The 12,975-nt window shown below is 39.2% G+C and overlaps 2 protein-coding genes and 1 long non-coding RNA gene across 7 annotated transcripts in view; 2 read left to right on the forward strand and 1 right to left on the reverse strand.

Annotated features, from left to right (window-relative positions):
- LEPR (leptin receptor) overlaps nucleotides 1-5,741 on the forward strand; it is a 57,817-nt gene extending 52,076 nt beyond the window's left edge. For both annotated transcript variants that reach the window (XM_081915734.1, XM_081915735.1), the window contains exons 12-19: nucleotides 55-214; nucleotides 335-417; nucleotides 1,522-1,738; nucleotides 2,130-2,312; nucleotides 2,921-3,016; nucleotides 3,511-3,613; nucleotides 4,058-4,133; nucleotides 5,129-5,741. In XM_081915734.1, coding sequence (XP_081771860.1) covers nucleotides 55-214; nucleotides 335-417; nucleotides 1,522-1,738; nucleotides 2,130-2,312; nucleotides 2,921-3,016; nucleotides 3,511-3,613; nucleotides 4,058-4,133; nucleotides 5,129-5,146 — 936 coding nt within the window. In that variant the 3' untranslated portion in view covers nucleotides 5,147-5,741. The remainder of the gene's footprint in view (nucleotides 1-54; nucleotides 215-334; nucleotides 418-1,521; nucleotides 1,739-2,129; nucleotides 2,313-2,920; nucleotides 3,017-3,510; nucleotides 3,614-4,057; nucleotides 4,134-5,128) is intronic.
- Nucleotides 1-12,975, reverse strand: part of LOC309372368 — a 66,743-nt gene that overhangs the window by 28,879 nt on the left and 24,889 nt on the right. The window lies entirely within an intron of this gene.
- Nucleotides 8,543-12,967, forward strand: LOC309372162 (leptin receptor-like; the record flags this gene model as incomplete). The annotated part of the gene is made up of 2 exons (XM_081915464.1): nucleotides 8,543-8,653; nucleotides 9,635-12,967. 2 exons carry the CDS (start codon nucleotides 8,543-8,545, stop codon nucleotides 10,448-10,450), a joined length of 927 nt encoding a protein of 308 aa, XP_081771590.1. The 3' UTR covers nucleotides 10,451-12,967.

Genomic DNA, 12,975 nt, shown 5'->3' on the forward strand with positions numbered 1-12,975 from the left:
CAGAAATGATTTTGTTTGATTTTTTGTTTGTTTAAACATCCTTTTTTGTTGCAGGTGCAGGAGGTTTCTGATCCATTAGTTAGCTCTGCCAGCACAAAGGTGCAGGATCCCTGCGCAGTATACGTCATCCAGGTGCGCTGCAGTGTGATTGATGGAGTGGGCTACTGGAGTGATTGGAGCAGACCCGCCTATACAGTTGTTAAGGATATCAAAGGTCAGTCAGTGTCTTACCTGTATGCTTTCAGTTTGTTGGGGTTGGTGTTTTTTGTTTTTTTACTAAATTTATAACCAGATAGGTTGTTGTTTGCTTCTTACTGTATTTTCACCCCCCCAGCTCCCTTGAGAGGACCTGAATTCTGGAGAACCATTAATGAAGATTCAGTAAGGAACCAGAAAAATGTTACTCTTTTTTGGAAGGTAAATCAATGGAGGAGGGTAAATGAGATATTTGAAATCTATTTCAGGTTTATTTTTTTGTGCGATGTTCATGATATATATTGTGGGTGTTGGCTGGCTTTGAAGGATACCAGACCTAAGACACTGGTAATTTCTGTTAGCAAAACCAGTGAAACATAGGTTTACAATAGAGCTCTGTGACAGATCAGAATATGATGTTTGGTGTGGGGCAGGTGGTAATGGCTTGGAGAAAATGGCCTTGCAAGCCAAATTAGGATTGTTGTCTGTCTAATTAGGCTTGTACGTCAGAGCTTACCATGAAGATCATCCCATGATGATGACCCGCCACTCTAGGCTGACAGAAAGTTTCCCATTAGGCACAGGAAAAAGATCTCTAACAAAGAAAAGAGCCTCTTGAATCTCCAAGTGCCACCTTTTTAATAAACAGAAACATTTTCTCATGAAGAATGAGAGAATCTGTTTTTGGACATGGTCCAATCCCTGTTGGCCAAAGCTAGCAGGGGCCTGGCAAGTAAGAACTATTCATAGATTATTATTCAAAAGGGGAAATTGAATTAAGTTAATAGCATTTCAAGCACCCTTACTGCGCAGCCTGCCAGGATGTCAGACATTCCCTTAACAATTCACAGGTCACTCATATTTGTTAACATCACTTATCAAATAGGAAGAAAGGATGATGATTTGGTAGGTGTCTGATTCTGAATGACAAGCATTAATTCACAAAGGAAAAGGCTGTTTGAAATCAGGTTTCGTATGTAAAATTTATTTCACCAATTAAAAACCCAAATACTTCTCTTTGTGCTACACTACACTTCATACTATAAAACCTAAGTTTGATTATTTTAAACCCAACATTGCTTGCCCAGCAAACTGTGTTAAATATTTCAATTTATATTTATTGGAATATAGAAGTAATCGAAGGTGGACTGTTATAGGCAGTTATGGACAGATGCATGGTAATTATTATAAACTGTAGCTTTTAGTCTTGCTAACATAAAAATGAAATACCAACCCTCAATTGCTCCTTAAAAAAACATACACCTCTGCCCAAACCAGCCTCAATCCACAATTGAACTGCCTAATGTATCTGAATTTTTCTTACAGCCACTGATGAAGAATCTTTCCTTATGCAGTGTGCTAGACTATGTGGTTGAGCATAATACTTCAGAAAACATTACTTGGTCTGACTATGTAGAAAATGATACTGCCTACACATTTTCATGGACGGAGGAGGTACATGCCATTAAGGTTCTAGCTGTCAACTCAATTGGAACTTCCTCAGTCAATTTCATTTTAACTCTATCACAACAAATCAGCACAGGTAAGAAAAACATTTTTTGATAGCTTCAAGTATTGTTAGCTCAGTAATCTAGTTTGTAATAAACTGTTCTCATTTTGTAATGTGTTCATGTTTAGACAAGTAGTTATTTGAGTGGTGAGGCCATGTTATTGCTCTTCTACCTAATTAATCATAGGAGTTTCCGCTGCCAGCAGAAAATTAGGAGGCAGGGAAAGCTAGGCCACATACGGTAGTTCCTGCCATCTGGGCAGGAATTTGGGTTGGGGGTGGGGAATGCAACTTTCATCAGGTACCTCCACATGCCTAAAAAAGAAGGATCTTCACTCTTCTCTGTAGCATCTGATGAGTTCTCTCCTAATTTGTAAGGAATAATGTACCTGATGACCAATATGCTGTTTTCCTGTTTTGTCAGTAAACATTGTGAAGTCTCTCAGTGCCTACCCAGTGAACAGCAGTTGTGTCATTGTGTCCTGGACACTTTCGCCTGTGGCTTATATAATTACATCTTTTGTAATTGAATGGACAAACTTAAACGAAGAAGAGCAGATTAAATGGATTATGATTCCCTCAAATGTTAGAAAGTACCACATTTTGGGTGAGTTTGTACTTAAAAATCTATTACAGCTTCTCTTGTGTTTCAATATCTTCCCACCAGTATTTGATTATAGATAAAGATTTACCGCAAAACTGTAGAGGCTAGCAACTATTGTACATTTAACATAAATTCCAAAAGGTCTCCACAATAGCCTTTTATTTAACATTGGCGTACAGTGCAATTTGCTCTGTTAGAAATGGTGTTTCCCAGCTCATCTTTGAAATTTATTGTGGATTATCCTTCTTAAGACAAGACTGATACAGTAACTGAATGGTCTCTGTGTGAGATGAACAGTTACAGAGGATTGTTATGTGTAGTGACTTTTTATTCTTTCCTAATTTCTAAAGGCTGTAAAGCAGGGATGGAGAACCCATGGCCCTGCAGATGTTGTTGCGTAACTGCTCCCACTATGCCTAAACAATGGACTTGCTGGATGGGATGAACATATGAAGGAACACATTAACCCTAATGATAGAAATCAAGAGAGATGCTCATTTTTCAGCGTTGCAAGGCCCACACTGTTTTACGGATTTTATAGATTAGGAAATGTTAAGAAGTTTTAGTATGTATGCCCAAATTAAAAATGTGCTATGTTGTCTTTGTTCCAGATAATTTCATTCTTATTGAGAAATACAAATTTAGTTTGTTCCCAATAATTCCTGAAGGAGTAACAAAGCCCACAGTGACATATGGATTCTCCAAAGGTGAGCAACTGGCATTTTTAGTACACTTTTCCTTCAGACCAAGATTTCTTGCTCTAACTTTTAATGAGAAAAAAAATCAGATAATACGTTGGCAATGGCATGGCACATCTTGAGTCTTGATTATGCCAGGAAAATTCAATAATTTTTAAATGAATAATCTTAATGATCTGTAAGCAATTCCAATCTCTCTACTTAAAGCATACATGAGCATTTCATTATTTTTACTTAATTGCATGGTTTCAAGAGAAGAGAAAGGGAAAGTCCCATTGCATGAGCAGAATGCCACTCACACAACATTGGATACAACTCTATATATCCAAGTCTCATTTAACTTTATGGAATAACAAATCAAGTTCAACCGTACGAGCTGATGCAAACAACCAAGTCTGCAATCTTATGGTCACTTAATTTGGAGTAAGGTTCATTCTGTAGGATTACATTGTAAATATTCTCTGTAGTGATAGCTGTTTTAAACTGCTGGGTCTTATTTTCAGCTGGAATTGAAAAACAGAATGATGTGAACTTCTATGTGATTCTACCCCTAGTTATTTCATGCTCCGTTTTGCTGCTTGGAGGTCTTTTGGTCTTGCACCAAAGGTAAACCTTTCCTGTATTGAATCTGTTTGCAAGTTTAGATTGAGATGAATAATTTGAAAGGTGTTATGGATTAATCCATGGAAAGGCAATTTCCAGTAGCAGACAGCAGGGACGGGGGACGACGACAACAGTGGCGCTTACTTGAGCTCCCGCAAGTGTGCTACTGCTGCTTACTGGGAAGGAGAGTGAAAGGAGCAAGGAAACAGGAACATCTGTGTTTTGCAAGAACATTGGCAGGTGTGCCGCAATGGCTATGCCATTAGGTAATTTTTGAAATTAGGTAATTTTTAAATTCAGTTGACATTTTTAAAGCATCTGTAGGTGCTATTGGTTTCAAGATGGCTTCTAAAAAGAATAAATCTTTATTTGTGAAATATGTATTCAGAGTGAAAAGTGATTATATCCTTCACTGTGCCAAATCAATATCTTATCGGCATATTTCAGAATGAAGAAATTATTCTGGGATGATGTTCCAAACCCCAAGAATTGCTCTTGGGCACAGGGAGTTAACTTCCAAAAGGTATGGATCCCCACTTAAATACATTTCAGTGATTTGTGAGCTTTATTTGATTTTAACTAATTTATTTACTCATCAAGTTTTTTAACAACCCTGTAAATAATGGCCATGAATAAAGAAATGAAACTTAATCATGTGCCTGCTACTCTCATGCAAACTTAAATACTAGAATGAACGGGGCTTTCTGGAAATGAAAGCCAATGCCTACTATTAAATTGATGAAATTGGGTTCTACATGGGTTCCACAGGTACACATCCAACAAAAAATGCCCTAATCCAGGGATCTTTTATGTGAATTGGAGACACTTCATCACAAGAAGCAACCTCTCATGCTCACAGAAATATGTGCATGGCTCTCCTCTCTCCTTTGAATATAATAAAGTAGCCCATGTGAAGAGAATATTCTGCATGCAATTGGTGCATAGGAAGCTCTTAGAATGAGTCAGACCATTTCACTTAGTATCTAACTTCCCCCAGCTTGGTTCCCTTTCAGATGTTGTTCAACTCAATATCCCATCAGCCCCAGCCAGCATAGGTAATGGTTGGGAATGATAGGAGTCCAACAACATCTAGAGGGCCCTAGGTTGGGGAAGGCTAGTTTACACTAACTGGTAGGAGCTAGGTTTTCACAGTAACCTTTCCAAATCCTACTGGGAAATGCCAAGATTCAACCTAGGACCTTCTGAATGCAAAGCAGGTGCATTGCCATAGTGAATGGGTACATTTCTATAGGATTTTGGTGCATTTATTGGTAAACCGGACTCTGCTAGTGCAGCTGTTGTAGCTTTAATGACAATGTTTACAATTAGATAATTTTACCTTGGAATCACAAATGTTATATTAAAAATTGAGATGGGCACTAGAAATATCCTAATGATCAAGGAGAATGCTTGCTTATTAGGTTTTCCCACCATTATAAGTTATTTCAGTTTTCATTCCCAGTGAAATATTTATTTTCTCATCTTTATTGTTAATTTTATTTCATTTCATTTAAACAGAGAATGGACATTCTTTGAAGTCTAATCATGATCACTGCCCGCTGAACCAATGTGACAGCTCCCAGACTTCCTATACAGAGTTGTTAGAAGAATTATCTATTTGAATTCAGAAGACAGAATTACTTACATATCATTTCATTATTCTGCTGATTTTGTTCATACATAATAGTGCTGGAAATGATTTTGTTCAAAAGTTGCACTACTGGTATACAATTTTGAGAACACTTTCTATATTTCAGACCAGGTAAAGGGTTTGCTGGGTTTAAAGGGAGCATACATATCAAGATAGAAGTTAGGAGGACATGCTACATTATGATTTAATAACATGGGAACAAGCCTACACTTGAGAGCAACCCTCATCCCTTTCTTTCTCTTGCTTGGCTGGGAGGAGGAGTTTGGACACCTTTAGCTCAGCTTGTAGTTTATTGCAGTTTGTCATGTCATCCAGACCAGCAACTTTGGTTAACATGGGCGAATTTTGGTTACAAACAAACTTACTTCAAACTGCAGTTTCTGAAACAGGCTTGTTTAAACTAACCATAGTTAACGTTGATGACAAGTCCATAACTGAATGATATGGCAAACTGTTGCTGTTTGCTGGCATCTGTCTGGTGTCTCACTTTACTCCCCAAGACTCCTGTTAACCAGCCTTAACTGACATGAATGCATAGAGAGACCATCAGTAGTATATGGCTGACTAAATGAGGGGTGGCATAATGGGAAGGGAACCGGATTTTGCATTTAAGCCTGATATTTCCCATCCTTGGTTTACAACAATAGCAATAGGAGTCCAGAATGCCATGGCCTTAGAAACATCAATCTTTCTGCCATATTTCCATTTATTTATAAATGGTCTTTTAAAATGCTTTGCTAGTTGAACCGACACTTCACAGTATGTGCTGCTGAGTGTGTTGACCACCTAGAACGTAATTATTCTGTGGCTTCAATAGAGCTCTACGTATGTACAGTGGTACCTCGAGTTACAAACGCCTCAGGTTACACATGCTTAAGGTTACAAACTCTGATAACCTGGAAGTTACTTCAAGTTGAGAACTTTGCCCCAGGATGAGAATGGAAATCATGTGCTGGCGGCGAAGCAGCAGCAAGAGGCCCCATTAGCGAAAGCACGCCTCTAGTTAAGAACAGTTTCAGGTTAAGAACGAACCTCCGGAACGAATTAAGTTTATAACTAGATGTACCACTGTAGCTGAGTAGCATAGTCAGTAGAGGCACAGCCCTGAACTCCTCCCAGTTACCTTACTCTAATATTGCCTATAAATTGAACAGGAAGCAAGAAGAGACTGTCATGAATAAGTAACCACATCTAAAACAGTTTTATTCAGGAAGAAACCCTCTCTACTTAGTTTGATTAGTAAGAAAAGTACCCAATTACTCTGACATTATGGCTTTTAAACTTTCGACTGACTTTGAGGTTATCAGTTGGAATATGAAATAGGAACTTCCTTAGAAACGGAACTTCCAGTTCAAAATCCTTCAAAATAGGGCACTCTGTGTTAATGAGAAGCTATTAGATTCTATGGGTCTGTGATCTTCTTTGTATGAAGAGACTTTTCTTAAAGACAAGAGATGCCTGACAACACTATTACGGAAGTACATGTGATTTCTGTTCATGTCCATCAGAGTACTGAATGTCACACAACAAGATATATGGAAAATCCCACTTGTTTGTTTAGCTATGCACATCTACTCCACTTTAATTTCATTTCATAGATGTATACATCTCCAAATTGCCTTTGAAATGAACATAATTCTGAAAACCTTCTTAATTCCCTGACTGGGTCCTCTGTGGTTATGCATATTACAGTTTCTAGTTAGTCTATTAAACTCATTTTTCTTTCTTTATTGTATTTACTTGACTATATCAATAGCGTATTAGCATTTTAAAAAGCAATGCCAATATATGTAACAGAGGATGAGTTCTGAAAGCAACAGGATTTTCCATGCCCTCCCTCCAATTTCTGTTTACGTCAGTGCACTTGGTGTAGAAGTTCAGTTTTAGAAGAAGCTCGTAAAAATATTGAACATGTTTGAACAAAAAGTTTATTATTGGAAACACTAAAGGGGCTATACTTCCTAGTATAAGTATAGCACTTGTGTACAGGGCATTGTACCTATGGCTCAATGGAGGCCTTTTTCTACTTTCACCTCTTGAAATGCATGCAGAGGTGAGAACACAGGCATCACACCAGGGTATTGCAGGGGACAGGAGGTATTTGAACACCTACCATCCAGCCATTCTTAATTACTTAGGCATGGGGAGCTGGGGATAGGGAGCAGGACGAGAGGGAAGACAGAGAAATAAGATTCTGCCCACACCAGAAAGGATGCCCTAAGGTAACATAGAAATACCAAAATGTAATTGAAATTTTCTACAAAAGAAAAATGCAACATAAACAAAGGTGCATGCAGTAAAAATTAAATTAGTCATCTTCATTAACCTTAGTTGGTCTACTCTTGAGTAGGAGTAATGTTTCAGACAACCTCATGTCTACAGAATATTGAAAAATCATTATTTTTTGCAGCCACACTCCAATCCTTCAAAACTACCAAGTTACAGTTTCCTCAGTGAAGTCAGTGGGATCACTTTTTCATATCGTGAATACAAATAAATTGCATGTAGGACTTTGAGTGACTGTATTTTGCACTCTCTCGTTACCTTGCAGTTGAATCCAAACTAAATTTTATATGACAGCTACTGAAGTTATGAATGCTACCTTCATGTTACTTTTCACAGGCTTAAATTGCTGTAAAAATGTTTTCCTGGCACTCCCATTTGATGCATATATTCAAGAGCAAATATTTAACAGCCAAATGCTTAAGCAATTTACTCTGCATTTAACTATTTTATCATTGTAGCATTGTGGGGTGTTTTTTGCCAGGAAACAGTACCTACAACATCTAACTCATATTAACTCATATTAATTCATATTCTAATTCATATTCATTCATGCTAACATATGGCTTATTTGATATATGCAATCTGTGTCCTTGATTTGACTCTGTAGGTCAAGTATCAGAGAGCTGCTTTAGAAAGCTGTAGTGGTAAACTCAAGCCCTATCACTGTGTGATCTGTGGGAGCCTCATATGTCTCTCTGTACAGAAAATCTCTATAGCACCCAAGGGAGCCCTGTGTTATATAAGCAGTCTCTCTTCTCCTATTTTAGCTACTGCAATTTTTTGTATTTTGATAGTCATATAGATTTATAAGCCACTTTTCTTTAGTTTCTTCTCTGTTGGGCTTATAAAAACTGCCTACCTGAGCAGGGTAAGAGGAGAAGCTATGCACCTGGAATGCATAGCCTTATCCCATGACTCTAGAACTAGCGCTGGGTAGCTAGTAGGTAGGAAGGAAGCAAAATGGCATTCCATTTTAATCAATATCTGATCGGAGTATGGGTTTAGTACCACTGGATACAAATTTGCAGGAAACAGTTTTGATTTTTCAAGAAGCCAGAATAATTCCCCATGCAGACTTAACAGATACCAGAAAACTTCTCGTCAGAGTAGGGAGCAACTTGACCAGATATCAGGATACAGTAGCCTGTTAGGTATGGCACTTGACTAAATTCTTGAAGTTGATAAGGGCTGGCTGCTCTTGATAAACACTTGTACCAATGACACGTATATCCATCATTATTTCTACCGGATTGGAGAAGTAAGGGGTGTAGATAGACCACATCATTTCTTCCATATACTATAGGCTATAAAACTTGTGAACCTTAATTACCCAAGCTGGATGGCTTTGGGTGGACTTTAATAATTTGCAGAGACTGTAATTGTTGACCACAGCCAATTTTACTTGTCAACTTGTGGGTTTTAAGTACTGCAAAACTTTGCCCTCCCCATTATTCTCATAATTCCTCCTAAATGACATGAATGAAAAACTGGCTCAGAGCAATTGCTTTAACAAATTTTGAGGCCCTTTCCCCTGAAGTGGGTGGGTGCTCATTGTGCTAGTTGTATGAACCAGTTTGCTGCCAAAGTGCACTATAGCCCAGCCCTCCGAAGTAGAAATGGGTAGGAACTTTTTCCTACCAGTCTACTCCAAAGGCATAAATAGGGAGCAAGACTCAGGGCTTCAGCACTGCCAATGTAATGCATGCATACTTTCTCTTCATTGACAAGAATGAAAATCTGGTTCAGAACAATTATGTTTCCCTTTGTTATATAAGCTCATCAGAGACTGACCTGAAATGGAACCTTCAGTATTATCCAAACTCCAATGGTATCATAAATGTAAATGTGTTACAAATTTCTGGCACTAATCTCTCTTTTGTTATAATGCTTATGCACACTACTTAAAATAAAGCATACAACTTCATGAAATGTGAATGCCATTACATTCATCAGGCTTTTAAAGTTGTGCCAAATTAAGAATAATAAAATTGAAGTGTTTAATGTATTTCCTTTCCCCCACCTTTCTTTTCTGTTCATTTCAAGTCATTAATTAATAAATGAGCATTAAAATGTATCTTGTCTTCTAGCCTGAAACCTTTGAACATCTCTTTCTCAAGCATCCTGAAGCACTGTCATTTGGTCCTCTTCTTCTGGAGTCAGAAATAGTGTTGGAAGATATCAGTATTGAGAAAGCAATGAAAGACGAAGACAAACAAGACTTACTAGCTATTGACTCTCTGTTTGCAACCACACAAGACTTGGAGCATGACTCAGCTTGCTCTAGTGGCCATTTCAATAGTGGTAGTGTCTCTGAGAATGTCCATGATGCTGAAACCCGTGGTGGAATGACAGGACAATCTAATATAAAATATGCAACTATTTTAACCAACTCCATGTCAAGTGGGCTTTATGAGCCATCAAAGGATCTAAGCAGTTCTTTTGTAAGAGGTTTTGTAGGCCATGATTCCTTAGTTCCAACATCTTTCTCTGGCAGTTCTTGGGCAATGGGAAATCAGTCACTTCTGCTATTGCCTGATTGCGATGAACACCTGTCCCCCCAAAAGCTCTCTCTTTCTGTTGTTTCTTCTGAGGGCTTCTCAGAACCTTCAGAGCAGGGTAGAACTTTCAGTGAGGAAGACAGTCCAAAGAGAAGCATGTTCTACTTAGGAATGAGCTCACTCAAAAGTGAAAATGACATCTGTTTAACAGAAAGTTCCAATGGGGTTTGTCACTTTCACACCAATGCTCTAGCTGAAGGCATGAAGTTTCCTCAAGATATAACCAGTGATCTAAATCCCTTTATCAACAAGTGTGAAACCCCTGTTCAAGCTTTCATACCATACATGCCACAGTTCCAGACCATGGCAATTAAATTGCATGAGACAGCCAGTGGTAAAGTCTAAGCTGCCACCTATTGAAGTGTACTACTCTTGATGTACTCTTGATTAAGGCCTCTTTTCTCTCCTCGTGATTCACATTTTTCCTCAATGAACAGGCCCATATTTATTTATTTTTTAACTCATAGCCCACATATTTTATTCAACGTTGCACTTCTGTTGCAAGAATATTGCATTTTCTCCAGGTACAACAACGAAACAGCATTAGGTTCCTGGCAAAATGTGTTTGCTGCCCTCCCCCTGGCTGATAATTCCATTGTAACTTTTATGTGAAATGTGGCTGAATCCAAATCTTTTGGATGCCATAGTGGCCTTACTAAATTCAAAAGGAACAAATCCTTTCCTCCCCTGTCCCCCATCTGCTCCATGACTGCATCATTCTGAGAACTTTCAAAACCAGAAAAGGACTCTCTTGCTGTATGGCGCTACTAAAAAAACAAACAAACAAAAAAACCTTAAAAAAACAACAACCTCGCTGAGCCTTGTATTATATCACCCCATATTCCCCCCACCATTTTATGAACATTTAAAAGACGTGTGCTTTTCCCTATTCACATTTTTAGAAACTTGGGAGAGAAGAGAAAGCCTATCTGTTATCGGAAAGGCAGATACATGCACTCGCACACAGCATGTGTTATGTGGGAGCATATAGTGAGCAACTGAAACTGGATGGGTGACTGGGAGCATGGGGAATAAAGTGAGGGCTGGATACTGCTTGATCTAGTGAAGAGACCCTTAAAATGTCCCCCTATATTAGATATATTGATTTATACTGAGTGTAGGGTGTTTTATGTTATTTTTAGTACCAAACTAAGTGCTTTGCTACACAGTAGACTCAGAACTTACCCACTCTTCTGCTTGTCCTGTGGCTAGAAAACAAGGTTCCGAACAGCTTTTTGGTTGTCCTGTGCTTTCTAAACATGGGTCTAAGTGGTTTTGCCTTTGCTCCACCACCTCCCCCTGGAAAACACACTCTTCAGCTATAAACTGGAACAAACAGCAATTTGTGGAAAACTCAATTGCCATTGGCTCCAAATCAGCACTAATCCATGGGCTTTTCTGGGGAAAAGCAGCCAGGCAAATGCCGGTTGTCCTGAAACACATTATCTGCAAAGCAACTAGTAACAGCTCTCCTCCAAAGAGCACTGTTGTCAAGGGTATTTTCATACAATTTTCTAGCCAGGACTTTAATAGAAGGTGGCAGGGGCAGCCCAGACTGTTTTGCCACCTGAAGCAAAAAGGGGAGGTGCCACCTCACCTGGCAGCTGCTGCCCCTGCTGCGTGTCCTCAAAGTCGGAGTCATGGGGCTTACGGTTTGGCTGCGTCAGCTTCCAGCAGTGAGGAGAGGTGGTAGTGGCTTCTCCTCACTTCTATGCTGGGAGGAGACTGCGGTGGCATCAGAGGAGACGCGGCAGCAGCAGCCAACCCCACTGCCACTGCTTCTCCAGAAGTGGGGGGGGGAGCACACAGGGTCAGGGGGTGCTGCCTAAGGCATCTGCCTCCGTTTGCCTCATGGGTGGGCCAGCCTGGAACATGTGAAAAAAATGTTGAATAGGTATGGGGGGGTTGTGTGTGTGTGCTGTCTTAAACAACTAGATGTGGCATTGTGCAAGCATATTCCTAATATCTAATCTCTCAACACTAAAGCTTGTCCTGTCATTTGGGATCAGTGCCAGTCTGTTAATATGGATATGCTTGAGCAACACCTGTAATCATGATGATTCGGACCACATTGCATGGAGGGGATGCCTGAAGAGTATATGAGTACCAACACCTGCATATGCCCAGTCTCTGATTAAAATCTTCAAAGATATTTTTCATCCATTTACCCAGTGTAACAGGGACAGGGCTATCAAGTTCTAACATTGTTTTGTTTTTTAAGTGGATTTGTCATTGAGTAAGATACTGTTGCCCTCAGCAATGGATCTTAAAACACCAGCATGCCTTCCTTCATAATTTGGATAGAAAATTGACAGTGCAAAGTTTGTGTGTGCTCAGAGGTTAAGTCTCAGTGTGCCCAATGAGACTCACTCACTAGTAATGAGTTTAGAATTGAAGCTGATACAAAGGTAGCATAGGCTGTGTTCCAATTCCAATGTTGCTCTTCAGCAGAGAATTGTAGAGAAGTGATGCATCTCTGTCCACAAAAAGCAGGGTGGGAACAAATGCTCTAGGTATTGTTCTAGGTGGGCAGATAACTCATTGGAATTGGCTTAGAAGAGCCATGCTTCTTCCATGGATTTTGGTGGACTGAATTGGTCTAACAAAAGTCCAGGTCTCCAATATCCCAGGTCAACAGGGGTTTTGAAAGCTTTTATGTGGTTGTGGCAAGTCACACTTTTGCCACAACCACAAAAGTGTTCCCACTATCCAAAACAGCTGAAAAACCCATTTTTGATAGCACTGTGACAACACTGTGAACAGGCATTCAAAGAGATAGCAAATTTATTGACTTTTACCATAGCTACCCCAACCACTCATCATTTGTTTGTGTGTTTTTAAATATATATTTAATTAATTGATGCTAGCAA

Source organism: Podarcis melisellensis (assembly GCF_964234715.1).
Source record: "Podarcis melisellensis genome assembly, chromosome: 6".
In the NCBI taxonomy this organism is placed as follows: Eukaryota; Metazoa; Chordata; class Lepidosauria; order Squamata; family Lacertidae; genus Podarcis; species Podarcis melisellensis.